At 38.0% G+C, this 20676-nt stretch overlaps 3 protein-coding genes across 3 annotated transcripts; 1 reads left to right on the forward strand and 2 right to left on the reverse strand.

Annotated features, from left to right (window-relative positions):
* Window positions 1-108: 108 nt before the first annotated feature.
* On the reverse strand, window positions 109-1239 carry LOC129795193 (probable transcriptional regulatory protein EF_0663). The gene is made up of 4 exons (XM_055836279.1): window positions 1002-1239; window positions 512-927; window positions 353-448; window positions 109-282 (listed from the first exon to the last, which is right to left on the reverse strand). The coding sequence occupies exons 1-4, from the start codon at window positions 1195-1197 to the stop codon at window positions 166-168; spliced, it is 825 nt and encodes a 274-aa protein (XP_055692254.1). The 5' UTR covers window positions 1198-1239; the 3' UTR covers window positions 109-165.
* A 448-nt stretch (window positions 1240-1687) lies between these two features.
* Window positions 1688-10265, forward strand: LOC129795186 (structural maintenance of chromosomes protein 5-like). The gene is made up of 6 exons (XM_055836267.1): window positions 1688-1958; window positions 2031-3318; window positions 3613-3821; window positions 4995-6165; window positions 9667-9942; window positions 10026-10265. The coding sequence occupies exons 1-6, from the start codon at window positions 1912-1914 to the stop codon at window positions 10149-10151; spliced, it is 3117 nt and encodes a 1038-aa protein (XP_055692242.1). The 5' UTR covers window positions 1688-1911; the 3' UTR covers window positions 10152-10265.
* Window positions 10266-12331: 2066 nt separating this feature from the next.
* Window positions 12332-13208, reverse strand: LOC129794548 (trypsin II-P29-like). Its single transcript, XM_055835303.1, has 2 exons — window positions 13143-13208; window positions 12332-13075 (listed from the first exon to the last, which is right to left on the reverse strand). Exons 1-2 carry the CDS (start codon window positions 13206-13208, stop codon window positions 12332-12334), a joined length of 810 nt encoding a protein of 269 aa, XP_055691278.1.
* Window positions 13209-20676: the final 7468 nt, after the last annotated feature.

Consider the following 20676-nt stretch of genomic DNA (forward strand, 5'->3'; position numbering starts at 1 on the left):
AGGGACATTTGTGGGACATCTTAATGAAAAATCAGCCGGGAGGCGCGATATCGCGCAAACTTATCGATTTCAAATGAAAACTTAACGATATTTTTAAATGAAAAAATCTTTTTCAGGGAAAAAACTCCCAAAATAAACATTTTATTTACATTTTCATGCATTTTGCTAGCTAGATGGATTATCTATGTTATCAAAAATCTCATCTATGCAGTCAATCATCTTCAATCTGTCCCGGAAATTGGCATAGGCCGCCTTTTCAGCCTCATTCAGCTCAATGGAAGTCTGAAAAATTGATAAAATAATCATTTAATTTTCCTCCAATTTCCTTAAAAAATAAAGAAAATTCCCTTACGTGTGGTATGTAGACGTGCTCAGCACTTTCAATCTCATAATTTAGCTCAGCAAGCTCCTTCCGGACACGTTGAATCTCAGCCGGAGAGCAGGTAAACTGCAAAAAAGAAGAGAATTTCAGTAAGAGGAAACTTCTTACGTAAACTGTTGGTCAACAAACATTAAGAAGTCCTTCTTTCTCATCCATCAGCTCAACATCTTCGGCTCCCACGAGAATTGCATGCTCCGTGGCCATCTCAAGGAGCTTCTCGGGTGTCTTCTCCTCCGCCGTAGCCACAATTATCCCCGTTTCCGTGAATAAATGCCCCAAATCGGCAAATGTTCCCCCAACTTTGCGCAAAACCGTCGTGAGATTCATCTTCGCCTGCGTTGGATTATCCGTGTACAGGACAAGGATGACGTAGACTCTATTCTGCACAACTTTCACTTCCAGCACATGCCTCCGGAAGTCCGTTCCCTGCCCAGAGGCTCTCTTAATTGCTGTTTGAATGGATGCCATGGGCATTTGTTTCTTCAGCGCAACATCCACAGTTTGCCTCAGGAGGGTATTCATGGCAGGATTGGGGGATTTACCCTCTGTGTGGGAACACAAGAACATCATCATGAAGGAATCAATTGAAAAAAGCTCCATAAAAGACAAGGAAACTCACCCAAGATTGCAAGACGAATCTGACGAGCAAATCTGGCAAATAATTGGGATTTTTGTCCATCTTTTGCTGCTTTTATGTGACGAATATTGGCCCATTTTGAGTGTCCGGCTAGGAGGTAGCGCCCCATGCGGAATCCACGCACTGTCATCACATGGGGAAGATTCCTGGACATCCTGGACACAAACTGGGGGAACATTTTTGATGCAAGAGGAGAATGTGAGGTTATGTAATGTTTTGGTAAAATAAAAACGATAGTCGGCATCGTCGGCATACGTATATCGATTTTATCGATATTTTTCACCAAATATTTTTGTTATAGCTGTTTATTTGCTTTCTTTGCGGTTTTTCTCTCGATTTTTCTTGAAAAAATTGATGAAGATAAAAGAACATATAAAAACGTTATAAAATAGTCTCTATAAACAATATATCGAGAAAATTTCTCGATTAAATCTCTAAAAAATCGATTTTTCCCTCCATTTTCTATTCACAATCTTTTATTTGATTTTCATATTGATTAAATAAAGTTGAGAACAAAATAAAAGAACTTTTCCAATTAATTTGAATTAATTTGAGGTTTAAAATAAAATTCTTAACGATATTTTATGATATTTGATACTTTTTCTCAACGATACTATCGATTTATTGGACGATTTTTCTATGTTTTTTTTCGATATATCTTAAACTTAGTTGGCTGGCTCAACCGGGATTGTTTTGAACAACTGTGAAAAAGCGCAAAAATTCCCCGCGAATTCTCAGTTTTTACGTAAATTCCTTTATTAATTCGTTGTTATTATTCTCAAAAATTCTTCCAAGGAATATCCTTAAACTTTCCATCCAAAGAAAATCAAAGAAATCCCTAAAATTCCACTAAAATTCCCCCAAATGAAGATTTATAAAACATAACCTCAAAATGTCTTTGAAAGGAAAAATTCATTCCGTAACGGTGAATAATTTCATGTAAGTTTCCCTTCCGGGAGTGCTTAGAGTGCCCCAAGAAGCCTAATTAATGTTTTTTCTTCTCATTTGTAGTACCTATGATTCAGTGAAGCTGTTTGCGGGGCCGTATTTGAACATTATAATTGGCCCCAATGGAACCGGGAAGTCCACCCTTGTTGCGGCGATTGTTATTGCCATGGGGGGTAACTGCGGGACTCTGGCGCGTGGGAAGAAGATTGAGGACTACGTGAAGAATGGGAAAACCAAGGCAGCTGTTTGCGTGGAGGTGTACAGAGATGAGGAGCAGCACCTGACGGAGTTCTATCGATCATTTGATTTAAAAGGCGGTGGAAGCTGGAAGATTGACAAGAGGAAGGTGACGCAGAAGACGTACCTGGACACCGTGAGAAGCTACAACATTCAGGTGGATAATTTGTGTCAATTCCTCCCGCAAGATCGTGTCCAGGACTTTGCAAAGATGAATCCGGAAGAGATCTTTGCCAATACCATCAAATCCGTGTGTAGTGAGGAAATGAATTCGCAGCTTGAGGAACTCCGGGAGATGGAGAAATCGTCAAATAACTCAAATGTGGAGCTGCTCAAGTGGAAGAGTGAACTGAAAGAGGCTGAGGCAACGAATGAACAGCTTCGGGTGCGAATTGAGAATATGGAGCAGAGAACAGCTCTCCAGGAGAAGCTTCAGGTGGCCAAGATTAAGAGGAGTCACATCCAACTGGAGGAGCTAAATCGGAAGTCTGAGGAGACAAAAAGGGATCTCGAAGCAGCTAAAAAGTCCGCAAAGGAGCACCAGAGGAAGCTCGCTCCGATTGAGGCTGAATGTCAGGAGTACACGCGTGAGGTGAAAAGGATTGATGGGGAAATAGCTCGTGGCGTTGAGGTGACGTCCAAATGTGACGGAGACATTGTGGCCATGCAGCGGGACACGGAGGAGCAGGAGGATAAAATCCGCATGGCCAAGGTGGCTGTAGTCAATGCGAAGAAGCACAAGGAAAGCCAACAAGCGGAGATTCTCGAAGAAAGCAACCTCCTGACGGCTCTCCTGCACGACTTTAAAGCCACAGCGGGTCAGCAGACGCAGCTGAATGGTGAGAAAACAGCCCTCAAAGCACGCATCGCGGAGGTGCAGAAGGAAACAAAGGAACTGGAGCGAAAGCGTCATGAATTGATTGAGACACTGGATGCACAGATTAAGCCACAAATCCTCTCAACGCGGCGCCGGATTCAGGAACTCCTGGACACGGAAAAGCAGCATCTGGCAACGATGGAGAGTCGCTTTCCGGACATGTACAAAGCAACAATGTGGCTCCGGGAGAACCAGCAAACATTCCGTGCCAAAGTCTACGAGCCCATTGCCATTGAGGTAAGTTAGGAAGAAGAAGCAGCAGCAGCTTAATTATACTTTCCAGCAACGTTTCGGCAAATTTATTACCATCTTCAGGCTCTAAAATTACTTTTTTTCTTGTCTTTTCCTTTACAAATTTTTCACTAAATGTCCTCCATTTTATTCTTCTTCTTTTTCTTTCTTTCAAAATCGAAATCTTTCAGCCTACTTTGATCCCTGAAAATAATAATTTGAATGAAACCTACTAACAGAAGTGGAAGAAACTTATTAAATTCAAAAGCAAAACACTTCAACGTCTGAATTTCCTTCCAGTTGAAGCTAAAGGACGCCCGCGAGGGAAAATACTTGGAGAATTTGATCTCAGTGCGTGATCTCACGGCAATTGTGTGCGAAGATGCCGAAGATATGAAGATGCTGGTGAAGAAGCTCACCAGTGAGCTACATCTCAAGGTGAATGTCCTTCAGAGTAGTGCAGCACAGCAGGTTAACTACACCCCACAGGTTCCCATTGAGCAGCTCAGGTGAGTTGATTTTTTATTTAAAATTAATTTTCTTTATTTTTTTAACTGAAAAAATTAATCTGAAACAGTTCAAAAAAAAAAACTTAAAGTTTTAGGAATTTTTTTAAAGAGGAAATGACCAATAATTTATTTTTAAAATATGGAAAAAATGAAAGAAAAATTAAAAAAAAAATAATTGAAGAAAATAGAAAGAGGGGTCAAATAAAAAAAAAATTAAATAAATAAAAAAACCGGATGAAAGTCTTGAAAAAATCAGGAAGTGAAGATAAATTTAAAAAAATGCAAAGTTAAATAAAAAATTATAAAATACAAATAAAGAAAAAAACTTAAAAGAATATTAAAAAATAGGTACTAAGAAGCTATAAAAGACGCCAAAAAATGTATATAAAACTATTGAAAATCTAAGAAAATAAATAGGATAAATAAGATCAAGAAAAAACTCAAAAAATGATGATAAAAAGCGAAAAATCATTTAAACAAAAATAAAAAAAACAGATTTAAGAATTTTGAACAACATGGAAGAATTAAGAAAACTTAATTTTTCATTTAAGTTAATTATTTTAAGGCCTTTTGTTCTTTTTTTTTTTAAACCACGGATGAAAATTATATATAAGTCTGAATTAGTCTTCTAAGGTTCAGACTGCTTGGTTGTAAAAAGTTCCAGTTCAGCTTGACTTAACTTTAAAATCTTAAAAGCTTTTCATTGAAAAAAACTGAAGTCTGAACTATAAAAGTTAGGCTAGCTAACTAACCTAATCCAAGAAACTTAACTTTAATTAAGAATTCTTTGTATTTTTTACGATTTTTCATATTTTCTTTCTATTTATTTTAAAACTTCTTTTTTTATTATTATTTCATGATAATTTAGTACAAGTCTGAGTTCCTAAGTGAGTTGGTAAATATCATGATGGCTTAACCGTTGAACACTAACTTTTCAAGCTTAATGTCGTGTGTTCGAATCTCACTCAGAATCTGTTTTTTTTTTCATAATTTTCTTTTATTTTTTCAACATTTAATTTTTTAAACTTCATTTAGTATTTTCTTTCATTTGTTTGATGATTTTTAACTCTTTTTCATTCCCATTTGCCTTTAAATTCTTCAAAACATTCTTCAATCCACTTTTTTTTTTTACATTTTCTGATTGATTTTACTTTTTTTTTGATCACTTAAAAGGCGCTTTGGGTTTTCAAAGTACCTCCTGGATATGGTTGAGGGTCCCTTTCCGATTCTCAACTACCTCTGTAGCATCTATAAGTTGCACAACATCCCTCTGGGAACCGAACAAACAGACAGAGTGATTGACAATGTAATTTCTTCGGGGCATTTTAAGTTTTTCTTCACACCAAATCATCGGTACGCCGTAGTCAAGTCCAAATACTCATCAGCTTCATCAACAACGTGCATTGAGATTAAAGGGAAGAAACTCCTGACTGTTCCTGTGAATCCCGCCATTGTGCAGAATGAGCGTAGAGCGCTGCAGGAGTTGCAAAAGCGCAGTGAGGGGCATTCGGGGGAAATTGGGGAGTTTGAGGCGCGAATTAGCCGAAATGAGGGTCAAGTGAGGGAATTGAATGTTGCCCTGATGGAGATTGAGGAGAAAATTCAGCGATTTGCCGGATTGGGGAAACGTGTGAAGATTCAACAGCAGAAGCTGAAGAATATCCAGGAGATGTTGATTGATGTTGCGGCGGAAGAGGTGAAGTGTCAGGAAACGACAAAAGAGTCCATCCGGAGGATGCTGGAGACATTCCGGAAGATGACGCAAGTGCTGGAGAAGGGGGAAGAGGCAGAAGTGCAGCTAATGTTCAATCGAGACTACTTGCAACGCTTCCACACCACCAATGCTGACCTCAAGGCGCGTCTCTGTGAAGCACAATCAGCTGCAGATGGGGCAAAGAAGCTCCAGGAGAGTGTCCAGAAAGCCCTTGAGGATTGCCGAAGGGCTATTGGGGGGCAAAAGGAGGAGATCCGGACACTCATTGCAGCGGCATTCCCGGCGAATATGAAGTACACCGAACGGGAGGATTTCCAGGAACTTCCGGCAACAGATGAGGAGCTCGTTGAGGTGATTAATTCCCTTCAGACACAGGTGGATTGTATGGAGGGACGCAATGAGCGAATAATTGAGGAGTACGAAGCACGTGGGAGGAAGATTGAGGAGCTACGTGAGCGCATTGCAGGGCAAAATGGGCAAAATAGGCAGCTTCAGGGGAGAATGGAGGAGCTCCACAAGCGCTGGTTCCCAGCAATCAGTGATGTGATCAACAAAATTAATTTGAAATTCTCAACCTTCATGGCATCGATGGATTACGCCGGAGAGGTGGCTCTAACGCGCAAGAATGATGTGAGTTTGAAGAATTTTTATTTAATTGAAAATTTTATAAATATTCGGAATGTTTTGGAGAAAACATTACAAATATTCGGAGTAAATTTTGGATAAAAATTCGGAATATTTTGGATAAATATTCGGAATATATTTTTATTAAAAATTCAAAAATGTTGGAAATATATTTTGTATCAAACTCACAAATATTTGGAATATATTTAGGATACAAATTCTAGATTATTCGGATTTCATTGTTCGGATAAAAATTCAAGAATATTCGGAATATATTTTGGATAAAAATTCAAGAATATTCGGAATATATTTTCGATTATTCACAAGTATTTGGAAAAGTTTCAAAATATTCGGAATATTTTGGATAAATATTCGGAATATATTTTTATTAAAAATTCAAAAATGTTGGAAATATATTTTGTATCAAACTCACAAATATTTGGAATATATTTAGGATACAAATTCTAGATTATTCGGATTTCATTGTTCGGATAAAAATTCAAGAATATTCGGAATATATTTTGGATAAAAATTCAAGAATATTCGGAATATATTTTCGATTATTCACAAGTATTTGGAAAAGTTTCAAAATATTCGGAATATTTTGGATAAATATTCGGAATATATTTTTATTAAAAATTCAAAAATGTTGGAAATATATTTTGTATCAAACTCACAAATATTTGGAATATATTTAGGATACAAATTCTAGATTATTCGGAATTCATTGTTCGGATAAAAAATCAAGAATATTCGGAATATATTTTGGATAAAAATTCAAGAATATTCGGAATGTATTTTCGATTATTCACAAGTATTTGGAAAAGTTTCAAAATATTCGGAATATTTTGGATAAATATTCGGAATATATTTTTATTAAAAATTCAAAAATGTTGGAAATATATTTTGTATCAAACTCACAAATATTTGGAATATATTTAGGATACAAATTCTAGATTATTCGGATTTCATTGTTCGGATAAAAATTCAAGAATATTCGGAATATATTTTGGATAAAAATTCAAGAATATTCGGAATGTATTTTCGATTATTCACAAGTATTTGGAAAAGTTTCAAAATATTCGGAATATTTTGGATAAATATTCGGAATATATTTTTATTAAAAATTCAAAAATGTTGGAAATATATTTTGTATCAAACTCACAAATATTTGGAATATATTTAGGATACAAATTCTAGATTATTCGGATTTCATTGTTCGGATAAAAATTCAAGAATATTCGGAATATATTTTGGATAAAAATTCAAGAATATTCGGAATGTATTTTCGATTATTCACAAGTATTTGGAAAAGTTTCAAAATATTCGGAATATTTTGGATAAATATTCGGAATATATTTTTATTAAAAATTCAAAAATGTTGGAAATATATTTTGTATCAAACTCACAAATATTTGGAATATATTTAGGATACAAATTCTAGATTATTCGGATTTCATTGTTCGGATAAAAATTCAAGAATATTCGGAATATATTTTGGATAAAAATTCAAGAATATTCGGAATATAATCTTGGATAAAAATTTAAAAATGTTCGGAATATTTTAATGAAATATTTAAGAATATTCAGAATACATCTTGGATAAAAGTTCAAGAATATTTGGAATATTTTAAAGTAAAATTTAAGAATATTCGGAATACATCTTGAAATAAATCATGAATTTTCAGAATATCGTTGATAAATTCACTAAAATTAAATCTTTTTTTTATCCAGAAAGTTCAGGATAAACTCATAGAAACTGATTATTTTGGATAAAATCCCAAATATCCAAGAGCATTGGATCAACTCACAAATACGCAAAATATTTGGGATAAGTTCATAATTATCCGGAATCTTTTAAATAACTTCTCAAATATTCGGAATTTTTTAGATAAGTTTCCCAAATATTTTGAATATTTTTATAAAATCGCAAATAGTTTGGATTTAAAAAAAATGGCATTTGGATAAATTGTTAAAGATCCGGTCAATTAATGAAAAATTTTATAACAATATTTAAAAGATTTTTGATAAATTCTTAAATTCCGATAGATCCTGAAAGTTTGGGATAAAGGAAGTCATGCAGCCAGTATGGGCGAAGTACCTAATTGAAGGAAACGCAGAAAACAATTTTAACCTACCCAGTCTTGTAGGGAATCAAAAAAGGATAAAGAATCGCCAAAAATATTCACAATTTTCCACTGGGGTCACAGAGAAAAAAGGCAATAAAGTTTTGTAAAAATTCAAAAAAATTGACCGCCATTCGCCATTTTGTTCATTTCAATGCATGAAGCATATGTTTCAATGCTTCGTCAATATGAGCTTGTCGATGGGAGTTTGACATTTCATTTTTTTTGGGAGAAAATAAAAAAAAATGCGTATTTTTTTAGTTTAATTATCGTGGTAAATGTGTTTTACGTGTTGTTCAAGAGTGATTTTTATATCTGAATACCTGAAGGATAAATTCCCTCACAGCTTGTGACCGTCTCAACGAGCACATCATTGGTCGTGGAAAAGGTCTTGGGAAAGGTGGTGCCAAGAAACATCGTAAGGTTTTGCATGACAACATCCAGGGAATCACAAAACCAGCAATCCATCGTCTTGTCCGTCGTGGTAGTGTGAAACGCAAAGGATTCCAGCGCAGAGGATCTCTCAATTCGTGAAAAAGCCATCTTCAAGACGATCCACGACCAATGTTTTTGGATTGCTTTGCTTTGTAACGAGAGATGTGCTCGCTGAAACGGTCACAAGCTGTGCGGGAATTCATCCTTCAGGTATTCAGATATAAAAATCACTCTTGAACAACACGTAAAACACATTTACCACGATAATTAAATTAAAAAATACGCATTTTTTTTATTTTCTCCCAAAAAAAAAAAAAATGAAATGTCAAACTCCCATCGACAAGCTCATGACGAAGCATTGAAACAAATGCTTCATGCATTGAAATGAACAAAATGGCGAATGGCGGCCAATTTTTTTGAATTTTCACAAAACTTTATTGCCTTTTTTCGTTGTGACCCCAGTGGAAAATGGTGAATATTTTTGGCGATTCTTTATCCTTTTTTGATTCCCTACAAGACTGGGTAGGTTAAAATTGTTTTCTGCGTTTCCTTCAATTAGGTACTTCGCCCATACTGGCTGCATGACTTCCTTTCCAAAGATCTACAAAGTTGTGGATAACGTCCCAAAGATCTAAATCAATCTTGAAAGTTTCGGATAGATTCTGAATGTTATGGATAAAAATTCACAAAGATCTGAAAACTTTTGGATAATTTATCGAATATCCAAAAGTTTATGGATAAATTCACAAAGATTCAAAAGAATCTGGATAAAAATTCACAAAGCTTCGAACCAATCTGGATAAATTCCCAAAAGATCCGTAAAGTCCTGGATAAGCTCACAATAAATCTGAATATTTTGGATAAACTCACATAAATCTGGAAATTTTCTTTTTATTCCGAATATTATTTGATCTAATGATGGGAATTCTTTTGAATTATTCTTCAGCACACATACTCAAGCTATGGGATCACAATAAAGGTTGTCTATCGCAACAATGAATCCCTGCAGCAGTTGAATAGCTTCCTCCAGTCAGGTGGGGAGCGCACGGTGGCCATTGCAACGTACACGCTGGCCCTGCAGCAGCTCAGTCAGGTGCCCTTTAGGTGCGTTGATGAGATCAATCAGGGAATGGATCCGAAGAATGAACGCAAAATCTTCAATATGCTCGTTGAGGAGACTTCCCGACCAGGCATGTCGCAGTACTTCTTCATCACCCCAAAGGTTTGTTCTTCCTTCCGGAAAACGTCAAAAATTTGAATTTTTTGGCATTTTAACGGATTTTTTTCTTCGAAATTTCTCTGCAGATTATTCCGAATTTGAACAGCAACGAGCACATGGTCTTCCATTGCGTCTTCAATGGGCCCCACATTCAGAGTTCTGTTGTCTTTCTGGATGGAACTGATAGCAATAGTTTCCTCACTCAAGCCTAAAAAGAGTTTTTCAGTTTAATTGTTTTTCTTTCATTCTTTTCATTCATTTTTTTTCATTTTCTTTGTAAATATCTTTGTGAAAAAATTGTCAAATAAAATTATATGTAAGTAAAATAATTTGTTTTATTTTGAGATGAGAAAACAATCCTGGGAATGAATTATGTAAGAGTGAAAAACTCCCGTGATAAACTCCTGAAGACTTTCGCGCTTTAAAAGAAACGTAAAAACCGGGAAAATCTTACGGGAGTTTATCACGGATGCAATATTTTTCTTATAGGATCAAGCTCACGTGAAGTTTTCCTCACTTTTTTCCTTGTAAAAAGCCTTCGAGAGTTTATCACGAGAGTTTTTCACTCTAAGAGAATACAGCACCTGATGAGGATCAAGAAGTCAAATGCTTTTCAAGGGAAATATTAGTTTCAGCTGTAATGGGATTATAAGGTCAAGTTTTAAGGGTAATTTTAAGGCTTGTAAGGTCAGTTTTAGCGAGAGGTGCTGTGCAATTAAATCCTGCTGTGAGGGTTAAAAAAAAATGGCCTGAACTAATTTTAAGAATTTTATCTTCTTCGTTTGTTGAGAGAATTTTACTACGGCTGAATATTCCTTCAGGATAGGACATTATGCACGCTAAACTTTAGCTAACTAAATTAAAACCGTTTTGGATCGTTGAAAAATTCAAATTTTCTTCAAATATTCGCCTTTGTGCGCCTCTCGCTTTATGAGAATTTGTTTTCATCACACAATTTCATTGATTTTGCGTTTTCTAACAAAATTTACGGCAAAATCTATTCTTTCCACACTTTCAAAGTAATTTAAAGAGCAAAAGACAATTGTTTTGAAGGTGAAAGACATTTGAGAAGAAATTAACCAATTTTTGCAGTGAAGACAAAAAAAGTGAGGTTAGCGTCCTTTCATTGAGTGTTGTGTTGTGTACTGAGTTTTCACCAAAAAATAAAATGGAAAAGCGGGGAAATCACGATGAGAATGAATATGAAACAGATCCGCAGCAGATTAGGCGGAATTTTGACGACTACATGATAATGGTGCGGCGCAGATTGACGAATGGTTTGACCCCCACAGAACGTGCAATGCCGCGCATTTTGGGCTTGTTTGACATGTGCCATCTTGAGGGGGAATTTGCAAAAGTCTGTCCGGATTATTTGATAAAACTCTCCAGTCTCGAAGAAGATCAAACTGCGAAAACTTTTGCATTTGACATTCTCTTCAATTTGAACTTGACATCCTCGTGGGCTCCACAGAAAACCCTTCGGCTTTCCAATCGGGATCCCATAAATGGGGATAGGAAGGATAATCACATTGTTTTGTACTGTCATCGTTATGAACGTCCTCCGGGAATTACTTTGCGCCCCAAAGTCATCAATGGGACGCTTCATTTGACAATTAAACAAGCATGCCTGTTGGCACTGAAGAAGTTCGAGGAAGTCGTCGAATTGTCAGCTGCAAGGGGAGACTACCTGCTGACAAAACACGTTGCTGATGTCTTCAACGGTTCCCTGGTGGAGCTCTACAACGATCTGAGGCGTGCAGGGGTAACGTACGACATGGTGCACCTTGTGAAGCTTCTCAATGAAAGTGCCTACGATGGTGGACAGAATTTGGAGTTTAGCGATTTGCACGCTGCTGTTGTTCGCACAATTGCAGGAACAACTCATCTCAGAGATCATTCCGCTGCAAAGGATATTGTTGCTAAAAAAGTTTGGTTGTACTTGAAGGCAGGGAAGAAGGTGGACATGAAGGTGTTGGAAGTTTTTGCCAAACACGCCAGACGTGGAGTTTTGGTGATAAACCATAAGGGCAGAAATATGCTTCTTGAGTGGGTCAGCAGTCTTCCTTCATCACCTTCATTGCCCGCTGAAGGAGGAAAGGAAGAAGCAGCAGGAAGGGAACTGGTTGGGTCTGCAGTGCCAAAAAGCGCAAAAGATGGAGCAAAAGACCATCAGGAAGCTAAATCTGCCGACAGTTGTGAGGAAGCGTCTTCTTCTGACAACAGTGATGATGAGTTCATAACGGCTGATGAGAACAGCGATGAAGAAGTTTGAGAACAGCCAACTTTACCATAGTGGCAGCCATGATGAAAATGAAGTCTGTTTATTGTTGCATTAAAATGTTGAAGTTTGAAAAATAACGAAGAATTTAACGGAAATAAAAATAAAAATCTTTTATTGAGCATTTTCATTAATCCAATCAATGAATCCTTGAAGGAGGAGGAAGGCAGCAGGACCACGGGCACAGTCATTGGGTGGTGGAAGTCCATGCGTGGCCATGGCGTAGATGTAAAATTTAGGAGGCGTGTTGGTATCGTAAGAAATGAGTCCTGCTCCAAAGTCTTGTTCACAAACTGATGTTTTTGTCACATCCGTTGATGCAACGCAGACTTCATTGGATCTAACAGCTAAACCAGCATCAGTGCACTGCTTGTCACTGCGTGGGATGAAGACGCTGCATGTTGGTTCATCTGTTGGCCTATTGAGGGTTGTATAGGGATTCCTGTAGCCACAAACTGTGAGAGATTTCCCCAAGAAGGCATCTTTGCCCCAGTTAGCCTGTCCAAGAGCAACAGGAAAGAAGTTCCCATCACTTGGAAAGGGTTGTTGCACCTTCCCCAAACCAATGTTGTTGGCTGTGCTCGTTGCCGCATAGCTCGGATGCAGGATTGTCTGAATAATTGTACTCTCGTACAATTCTCCCTTTACACCCGTAATACGAACTCCAATATCACGATGATTGAGGCACGAAGCAAGGGACAGGATCCAACTCTGAGCTACAAGGCTACCAGAACACGTAACAATCTGTCCATCTTGGATGTACTGAAGGCGTGACGTAAAGCCCTGTTTCTGGGCACTGTTCAGTGGGATGAGGTAACCGCCGTAGACACGATCATTTGAAGCATTTCCACTCTCAACCTGTGCAGGAAAAATTTCACTGTGATTTAGATTTTTTAAAGAGAATTTTCACAGCAAAGACACTCACTGGTGGTTTTATAGCACCCAAGGCAGGAGCAATAAGGATTAATAAAGCACAACAACAGATCTTCATGATTCTCCTCAAACCTTCTTTGACTTCTACACACCAACTGAGCTTCTTCGTTGCTGTTGAAGCTGTTTTATACCAAAACTTAATTCCCAAGAGGCATTAAGCTGGATAGAAATTATGTTAAATATTCTGCAATGCTATAAAATGAACTGAATTTTAAAGAAAAATTTATTATAAAGAATATTAAATAAATTTTAAAAAAAATAGAATAAATGTTGGATAATTTTTTTTTGTAATGAAATATTAATTAGGTACCTATTTTAAATGGAGAGATCATTGGGCAACAATTGAGCTAGATATTTCTTATTTAATTCATTTTTTTTTAAATTTTTATTTATAAACATAAGAATTTATTTAAAGATCTTATTTGAATAAAATAAAAACATCTTGAAACTTAAATAAAAAATGATTAAGATAGTTCACCATATTTTTCAGTCAATATTTGATCAATTTTTGATTGATATTTGATAACTTTTGCTCTTAATTTATTTTTAGCAAAAATAGTGATTATCAGTGAATAAAAAAATCTATTTGAGGCGCATAAGATTGTCCATAAACTCAATTAAAATTCGTACCTTAAAACAGCTAATGTCGTATAAGATTTATGTTAGATGTATATTTTTTTTAATAAGGATTGATTCCTTATTTTCGTTTTACATATTTTAGTTTCTTGTATTTTTTTTTAAATAGGTATAGGTTCCTAAATAAAATAAACTTAATAACTAATTTTTAAATCTAGTACGATATTTGCTTATGCAAGTGACAAATTATTGCTCAATTTTGGATCAATTTTCACGCAATTGTAAATTTAAATGAAATAGAACTAGATTTTCATAATAAAAATTCAGATTAAATAGAAAATTTTTTAGCTGTGATTCTTTCTTAAAAGAAGTTAGCTGTGATTCTTTCTTAAAAGAAGCACAGCTTCTGTGTACACTCTAAAATGCAAAGTCGTCAGATCGGGCTCAAACTTGGGATCAGCACGAATTAGGGTCCCTACATTCCAAAAAACGGTGGCGCCAAAAATCTTTCCGGCCGGCCGTCCGTCCGGCCTTCCGTCCGGTCGTCCGGCCGGAATGTAACGCTATATTGCAAGAGAACGGTAATAAATAGAGACTTGCGGTCAACGGCAAAGTTCATATATTGGGTGGAAGACATCCGATTATGAGGTCAAATCCACCCCCCCACCCCCCCGTGCGCCATTTTGAATATCCCCCAAATTTTGTTTTCGCTATAAATCAGCTTATATTACAGCTAGAGATCTGAAATTTTGATATGTTGTAGGGACCATCAAGACCTTTCCAACGATACCTCATTTTCGAAAATCGGTCAAGCCGTTTGGTCAATATGGCCGTCACAATTTTTCATCGAAAATCGGCCATAACTCGAGAACGGCTTGACCGATTTTGATCAACTCGGGCTCAAATGAAAGATATTAATGAGCCCTACAACTACTCGGAACATTGCAAGTTCAAAAAATGACCGCAAGTGGCGCTAAAATCGAAAACAAAATTTTCGATGAGTTTTCGATGAATATCTCGAGCACCGCTTTATAGAATTGCTTCATATTTTGATATGTTATAGTTGGCTATAATATCTTATATCATGCTAAAAATGAAGAAAATCTATGTAGCCGTTCCGGAGATATCGCGTTTTAAAGTTAACATGTCATATCTTGAGTTTCAGTCCAACGCCCCGCGAAGCGGGGCGTTTTATATATATCCATATAAAAGTAAAGTGAAATATATAAATGCATAGATATATACATATATAAACTGTAAAGATAATAATTAAATATAGCATGGATGGAACAGTATAAAGCGAAAGAACGGTAAGTAAAACTTACGGGCTGTGATTCTTTCTTTGTCAGTGAAATGTGAAATTGACGGAAAATTGAGGATGGGCAAATTTTGAGGAAGGCTTTCTCGCACACCGAATCACAGCCAACGCCCACGATTAAGACTTTTCACAAAATATCTGCGCGTTGGCTGTGATTCGGTGTGCGAGAAAGCCTTCCTCAAAATTTGCCCATCCTCAATTTTCCGTCAATTTCACATTTCACTGACAAAGAAAGAATCACAGCCCGTAAGTTTTACTTACCGTTCTTTCGCTTTATACTGTTCCATCCATGCTATATTTAATTATTATCTTTACAGTTTTGTTTGTAAGGAATTTATGAAATAAAATTTTCTTTTTATTAATATTTTTCACGACAACTGTGTCAGGCAAGTGTCACATTCCGAAATCTTGAGCTCCTAAATAAAAAGGCAAGAAAACTAATTTCCCTTTTGCTTGAGTCCACGGACACTCGTATTTTAGGTGACTGGGACCACGGAATTGGTCAGAGCAAACTATTGGCAATTTTTATCCGTGGTTTCTGGAAACCAAAGAAAGCTATATAACCTTTCCCCAAGTCACCTATACCCTGGTGGCGTGTCGGACTGGCTTTTGGTAGTCCTGACAGCCCCAACATGGGTTCTGATGGTGAGGATGACGAAGAGATGCTTCTGGACCCTGATCCCCTGACTACTGTAGCTCCTGATGGTTCGAATCCTCCCCGAATCAATGCTTCTCCAGGCATACAACCTGGTACTCCATGCGGTCAACCTGGTTCTGAATCTTCCCCTGCTATCACGGGGGCTGAGGTGTACAAAAACTTCGTGGCGTTGAAAAGGAAAAGAAGTCCTCCGAAGAAAATTAACGAGCATTTCCAGGTGCTGAAGAAAACTCCTGCTCCAGTCTCAACAAGAAATCGCTTCGATGCTCTCGATAACCCTATTCCGGGAACATCCAATCAAAACAATGCCTCCTCAAATGTAAATACTCAGGAGAAGCCGCCTCCTATGTATGTTCGGGGTCTTGGCCACATCACCTCCCTGCGCAAACAGATGGAGAAGTACGAGATAAAAAGCTTTGATATTAAAATCCTCAAAAAGGGGCAGGAAGCGAAGCTTCAACTTACAAACGTCGCAGACTACCGGAAGGTGCAGCGTGGCTTCACGGACAGTGGCATTCCGTTTTTCACTTTCCAGCTGAAAAGCGAAAGAGCTTTTAGAGTAGCACTTAAGGGTCTCCACCCTGATACCAACCTTGATGAGATTTCTCGTGAACTTTCCGGACTCAAGTTTAACCCACGAAGAGTAATAGACCTGAAGGATCGCCATGGAAAAAAAACTGGAATTTTCCTCATTGACTTGGATAGGAGCCAAACGAGTCAGGGTCCACATCCCATATACCAACTCACGAGATTTATGCATTACGTCGTTGTCGTGGAAGAATTCCGGAAGAGCAAGGGACCAATTCGGTGCTACAATTGTCAGGAATTTGGGCACACCAAAAACCGCTGTCACCTGGCTACTATTTGTGCCATATGCTCAGAAAAACATTCCACGGATGGATGCACTAAAGACAAAAGTGATATCTCGGCGAGAAAATGCAATAATTGCGGCGGCAATCACACGACTAGCTGGAAGGGATGTGACGTGTATAGAGGTTTCCTGGAGAGAGCTAACCCACGCCAAAGACGAGATCTGCGAAGAGAGAGAAACAGTGGTAATGAGACGGAAAATGCACAGGAACCCGCCCCTGAGGCCCCTGGAGTGGTTTTAAACCCTAATATTGAAGGTTCTTACGCTGATATTGTTGCTGGCAGAAGCCAAATACAAAACAATAACACTCTTGCGGGTGGTTTTTCGAGAGCTGCTGCTCCTCCGATGGACGGGAATGAGATTATCAAACTTATGATTCTTATGCAAACAAACATAAGTGCGTTGCAGGGGAGTATTAGTGAACTTATTAGGAAACAAACCGCAATGGAAGAGAGTGTTTTAGCACTAACCAAACAAATGTCTCTTTTGCTACAAAAAAACTAAGTTATGCCTTGACCATACGGAAACGCACCAAAAATGACTGACTTAAAAATTGCTGTATGGAATTCTAATGGACTCGCTAATCACAAATATGAACTGCAAAAATTCCTCACTGACCAAAGCATCGATCTCATGGCAATATCTGAGACTCATTTTACATCTCTAAATTTTTTCACTATACGCGGCTACATTGTCTATGTCACTAATCATCCTGACGGGCGTGCTCACGGGGGCACTGCGGTCCTCGTACGTAGAGGAATAAAACACTACGAGATGGAAAAGTGGACTAGCAGGGACTTACAGGCAACAAATGTAGAGATATGCACAGATGCTGGCTCTTTCACTCTGTCAGCTGTTTATTTCCCGCCTCGATTTACTGTGAGCGAGGAAAAATTCTCGAAATTCTTCTTGTCCCTTGGCACAAATTTTATAGCGGCAGGTGATTACAATGCCAAGCACACATTTTGGGGTTCCAGAATAATTAATCCAAAGGGGCGACAACTATTGCTTTCGATCAACAAAAATAATTTTCACTGTCTCTCCACCGGGCAGCCAACTTACTGGCCTAGTGACTTGGCTAAAAGACCCGATTTGATTGATTTTGCTGTCATCAAGGGTTTCAATATGAAATGTGTCTCCGCTACTCCCCTCTATGATTTGACTTCTGACCACTCACCTTTTTTGATCACATTAGCAAGAAAACCAATAGCAATTGAAGTTCTCTGGCAACTCACCAACAGAGCAACAAATTGGAAAGCATACAGGAATGATTTAGAAAAAAAATGCAACCTAAAAGTGCCTCTGAAAACGGCAACGGAAATTGAAAGCGCTGTAGCTGCTTTTTCCCAGATGTTAGCTGATGCTGCTAAATCTTCAACCCCCACTCTAGTACCTGCGCCCAAACGTCCTGGTGTATCAAAAGAGATTGGAGACCTTTTAAGGGAGAAAAGATTATTGCGCAAAAAATACCAGGATTCGAGATCCCCCTTTGCAAAAATGGCCTATAATAGAATATGCAAAACCCTGAAGTTCGAAATCAAGAAGGAAAACCAAAGAAGTTTCCAGCACTACCTTGAAGATCTATCCCCCTTTGCTGACTCAAACTATTCTTTATGGAAAGCCGTTAAGGGCTCTAGAAAACCGAAGGAGACGCAGCCTCCACTAAGGAAACCAGACAATTCTTGGGCTAGGCGTCCCGATGAGAAGGCGAGCCTCTTTGCTGACCACCTCAGCAAAGTTTTTACTCCTTACCCTGCGAATAATCCTGTCAGTCTCTCAACTGGGCCCTCAAACGCAGATTTTTCAATTGTGAAGCCTATCAAACCCAAAGAAGTAGCAACCGTGATTAAAGCCATCAAACCAAAGAAATCTCCGGGGTGGGACATGATTAGTGGAAGGATGATCAAAGAAATGCCGAGATGCTGTATTTTACTCCTGACTTTCATTATCAACGCGGTTCTGAGGGTCGGCCATTTCCCCCAGCAATGGAAGCTTTCAGTTATCAAGATGATCCCCAAGCCTGGAAAGGATGAAAATCTAGTGGAATCTTATCGACCCATAAGTCTACTTCCCATTTTATCTAAAATCTGCGAAAAGCTTATTTTGCTGAGGTTGGCACCTGTCTTGGTCGAAAGAGGAGCCATTCCTGATCACCAATTTGGTTGCAGAAAGAGCCATGCCACAGTGGAACAAGTCCACAGAATTGTTGCTGAGGTCCAATCTGCTCTGGATAGTGGAAAATTTTGTTCAGCTGTCTTCCTAGACGTGGCACAAGCGTTTGACAAAGTGTGGCATGTGGGTTTGCTTTTCAAAATCAACCAGATAGTTCCTCTTCAATTGTACCTTGTTCTGGAGTCTTACCTGGCTGGCAGAAAATTCAAAGTCAGGTACGAATCATCTCTGTCGGATCTGCGGAATATTGAATCAGGAGTCCCTCAGGGGAGTGTGCTTGGCCCCGTGCTATACCAAATCTTCACTGCAGACTTACCCACGTCCCCATATGTTATGACGGCCACCTTTGTAGATGATACTGCGGTGTTATGCTCACACGTCAACCCTAATACTGCGTCCAGGGAGCTCCAGGAGAACATCTCTGCCATCCAGGAGTGGCTTCACACTTGGAGAATGAGGGTCAACGAGACGAAATCCTCGCATGTCTCCTTCACGCTGAAGAGGAGAAGATGCCCTCCAGTCTTCCTCAATGGCACAAAAATTCCTCAGCACGACCATGTGAAATACCTGGGAATTCACATCGATAAAAAATTGTCCTGGAAGCAGCACATTGAAGCCAAGGCCTCTCAGTTGAAGCTACGCCTTTCCAAGCTAAATTGGCTCCTTGGTAGGCATGCCAAATTGTCTCTCTACTCTAAAACTCTGATCTACAAGACGGTTATTAAACCAATATGGACGTACGGCGTTCAAATTTGGGGCTCATGCAGTAAGTCCAACCTCAGCATATTGCAGCGTTTTCAAAGTAAACTCCTTAGGAGAATTTCTGGTGCTCCCTGGTACATCAGAAATGAAGCTATTGAGAGGGATCTAGAAGTTCCTTCAGTGTACGAGGAAATCACAAATGCTAGTGTTCGTTACAAATCAAGAATCCTGACTCATCCAAACAATCTGGCCACTCGGCTGCTTACTGGGCCTAGGTACAAAAGGCTCAAAAGATTTGACCCTCTTGATCTCCCGTCTCGATGGGAGCCCGTTCCCTGAGTGTTGCCCACAGGAGTCATGTTGATTGGGGTTAGGACGCAGTGGCAGTTCTTACCAGTGTAATAGTGTTGTTTCGAAATTATTGTTGACTGTATTTATTGTCTTTACTTATGTATTAGACAGATAGTGCAAATATAAGCCCATCGGCAGTGTAAAAAAAAAAAAAAAAAAAATTAATATTTTTCAATCATCTTTTATTAAAATAAAAATATTTTGCTTTAACAGATTTTTCAGAATTAAATAAACAGATTATTGCATTTATTCGGAATATTGTACTTTTAGACATAAATTCTCTTCCAGAAATTCCCTCTTCTGACCTCAAATTCTTATAAATTCATTCCCAATTCACAAAAAAATAAATTAGACTGTTAAATCATATTTTTTTCTTGCCCACCCACACCTCAACAGTTCACTTACCTTTCTACATTATAGAACTTACCTTTAACACCAAAATCTTCTGCTTCTGTGGCTTCTGTTCTTGATTTGCGTGGGAGTTCCTTAAAAAAATTAACTGGAGCCCCAAACACTTTCAGTTTTATTAAAAATCTCAGCGAAGAAAATCAGAAAATCTTTCTTTTTTTATTAGAAAATATTCTTTTTTATTTCAAAACTTTCTTTACAATTTTGCACAAAATTTCTCATGCATTTCCAACTAAGCCCTTCTATTGCACTTAAAATCTCATAATGATGAAAAATTCACGAAAATGTTCACATCCTGATACTTTTGCGTGCTGAGGCGACTTTTTCGTCCTTTTTGGGTCCAAAATCCAAAATTTCTCCTTCACTCGTTGACTCCATCCACTCAATCTTCTCCACGAGCTTCACATCCTGTTGCTCCTGCCCGTTGATCTTCAGTGATTTGAGCTGCATTTCAATTTCTTGAGCATCCC

This window comes from Lutzomyia longipalpis, chromosome 4 (genome assembly GCF_024334085.1).
Source record: "Lutzomyia longipalpis isolate SR_M1_2022 chromosome 4, ASM2433408v1".
In the NCBI taxonomy this organism is placed as follows: domain Eukaryota; kingdom Metazoa; phylum Arthropoda; class Insecta; order Diptera; family Psychodidae; genus Lutzomyia; species Lutzomyia longipalpis.

Bases quoted from the DNA above. Each gene is read 5' to 3' on its own strand.
- LOC129794548 (XM_055835303.1), bottom strand. From the start codon at position 13,208: ATGAAGATCTGTTGTTGTGCTTTATTAATCCTTATTGCTCCTGCCTTG. The intron at 13,076-13,142 runs GTGAGTGTCTTT...TTTCCTGCACAG, and splicing joins TGGGTGCTATAAAACCACCA to GTTGAGAGTGGAAATGCTTC.
- LOC129795186 (XM_055836267.1), top strand. From the start codon at position 1,912: ATGTCTTTGAAAGGAAAAATTCATTCCGTAACGGTGAATAATTTCAT. The intron at 1,959-2,030 runs GTAAGTTTCCCT...TCTCATTTGTAG, and splicing joins GTAACGGTGAATAATTTCAT to TACCTATGATTCAGTGAAGC. The intron at 3,319-3,612 runs GTAAGTTAGGAA...ATTTCCTTCCAG, and splicing joins ACGAGCCCATTGCCATTGAG to TTGAAGCTAAAGGACGCCCG.
- LOC129795193 (XM_055836279.1), bottom strand. From the start codon at position 1,197: ATGTTCCCCCAGTTTGTGTCCAGGATGTCCAGGAATCTTCCCCATGTG. The intron at 928-1,001 runs GTGAGTTTCCTT...GTTCCCACACAG, and splicing joins GATTCGTCTTGCAATCTTGG to AGGGTAAATCCCCCAATCCT. The intron at 449-511 runs GTTTGTTGACCA...TCTTTTTTGCAG, and splicing joins AGAAAGAAGGACTTCTTAAT to TTTACCTGCTCTCCGGCTGA.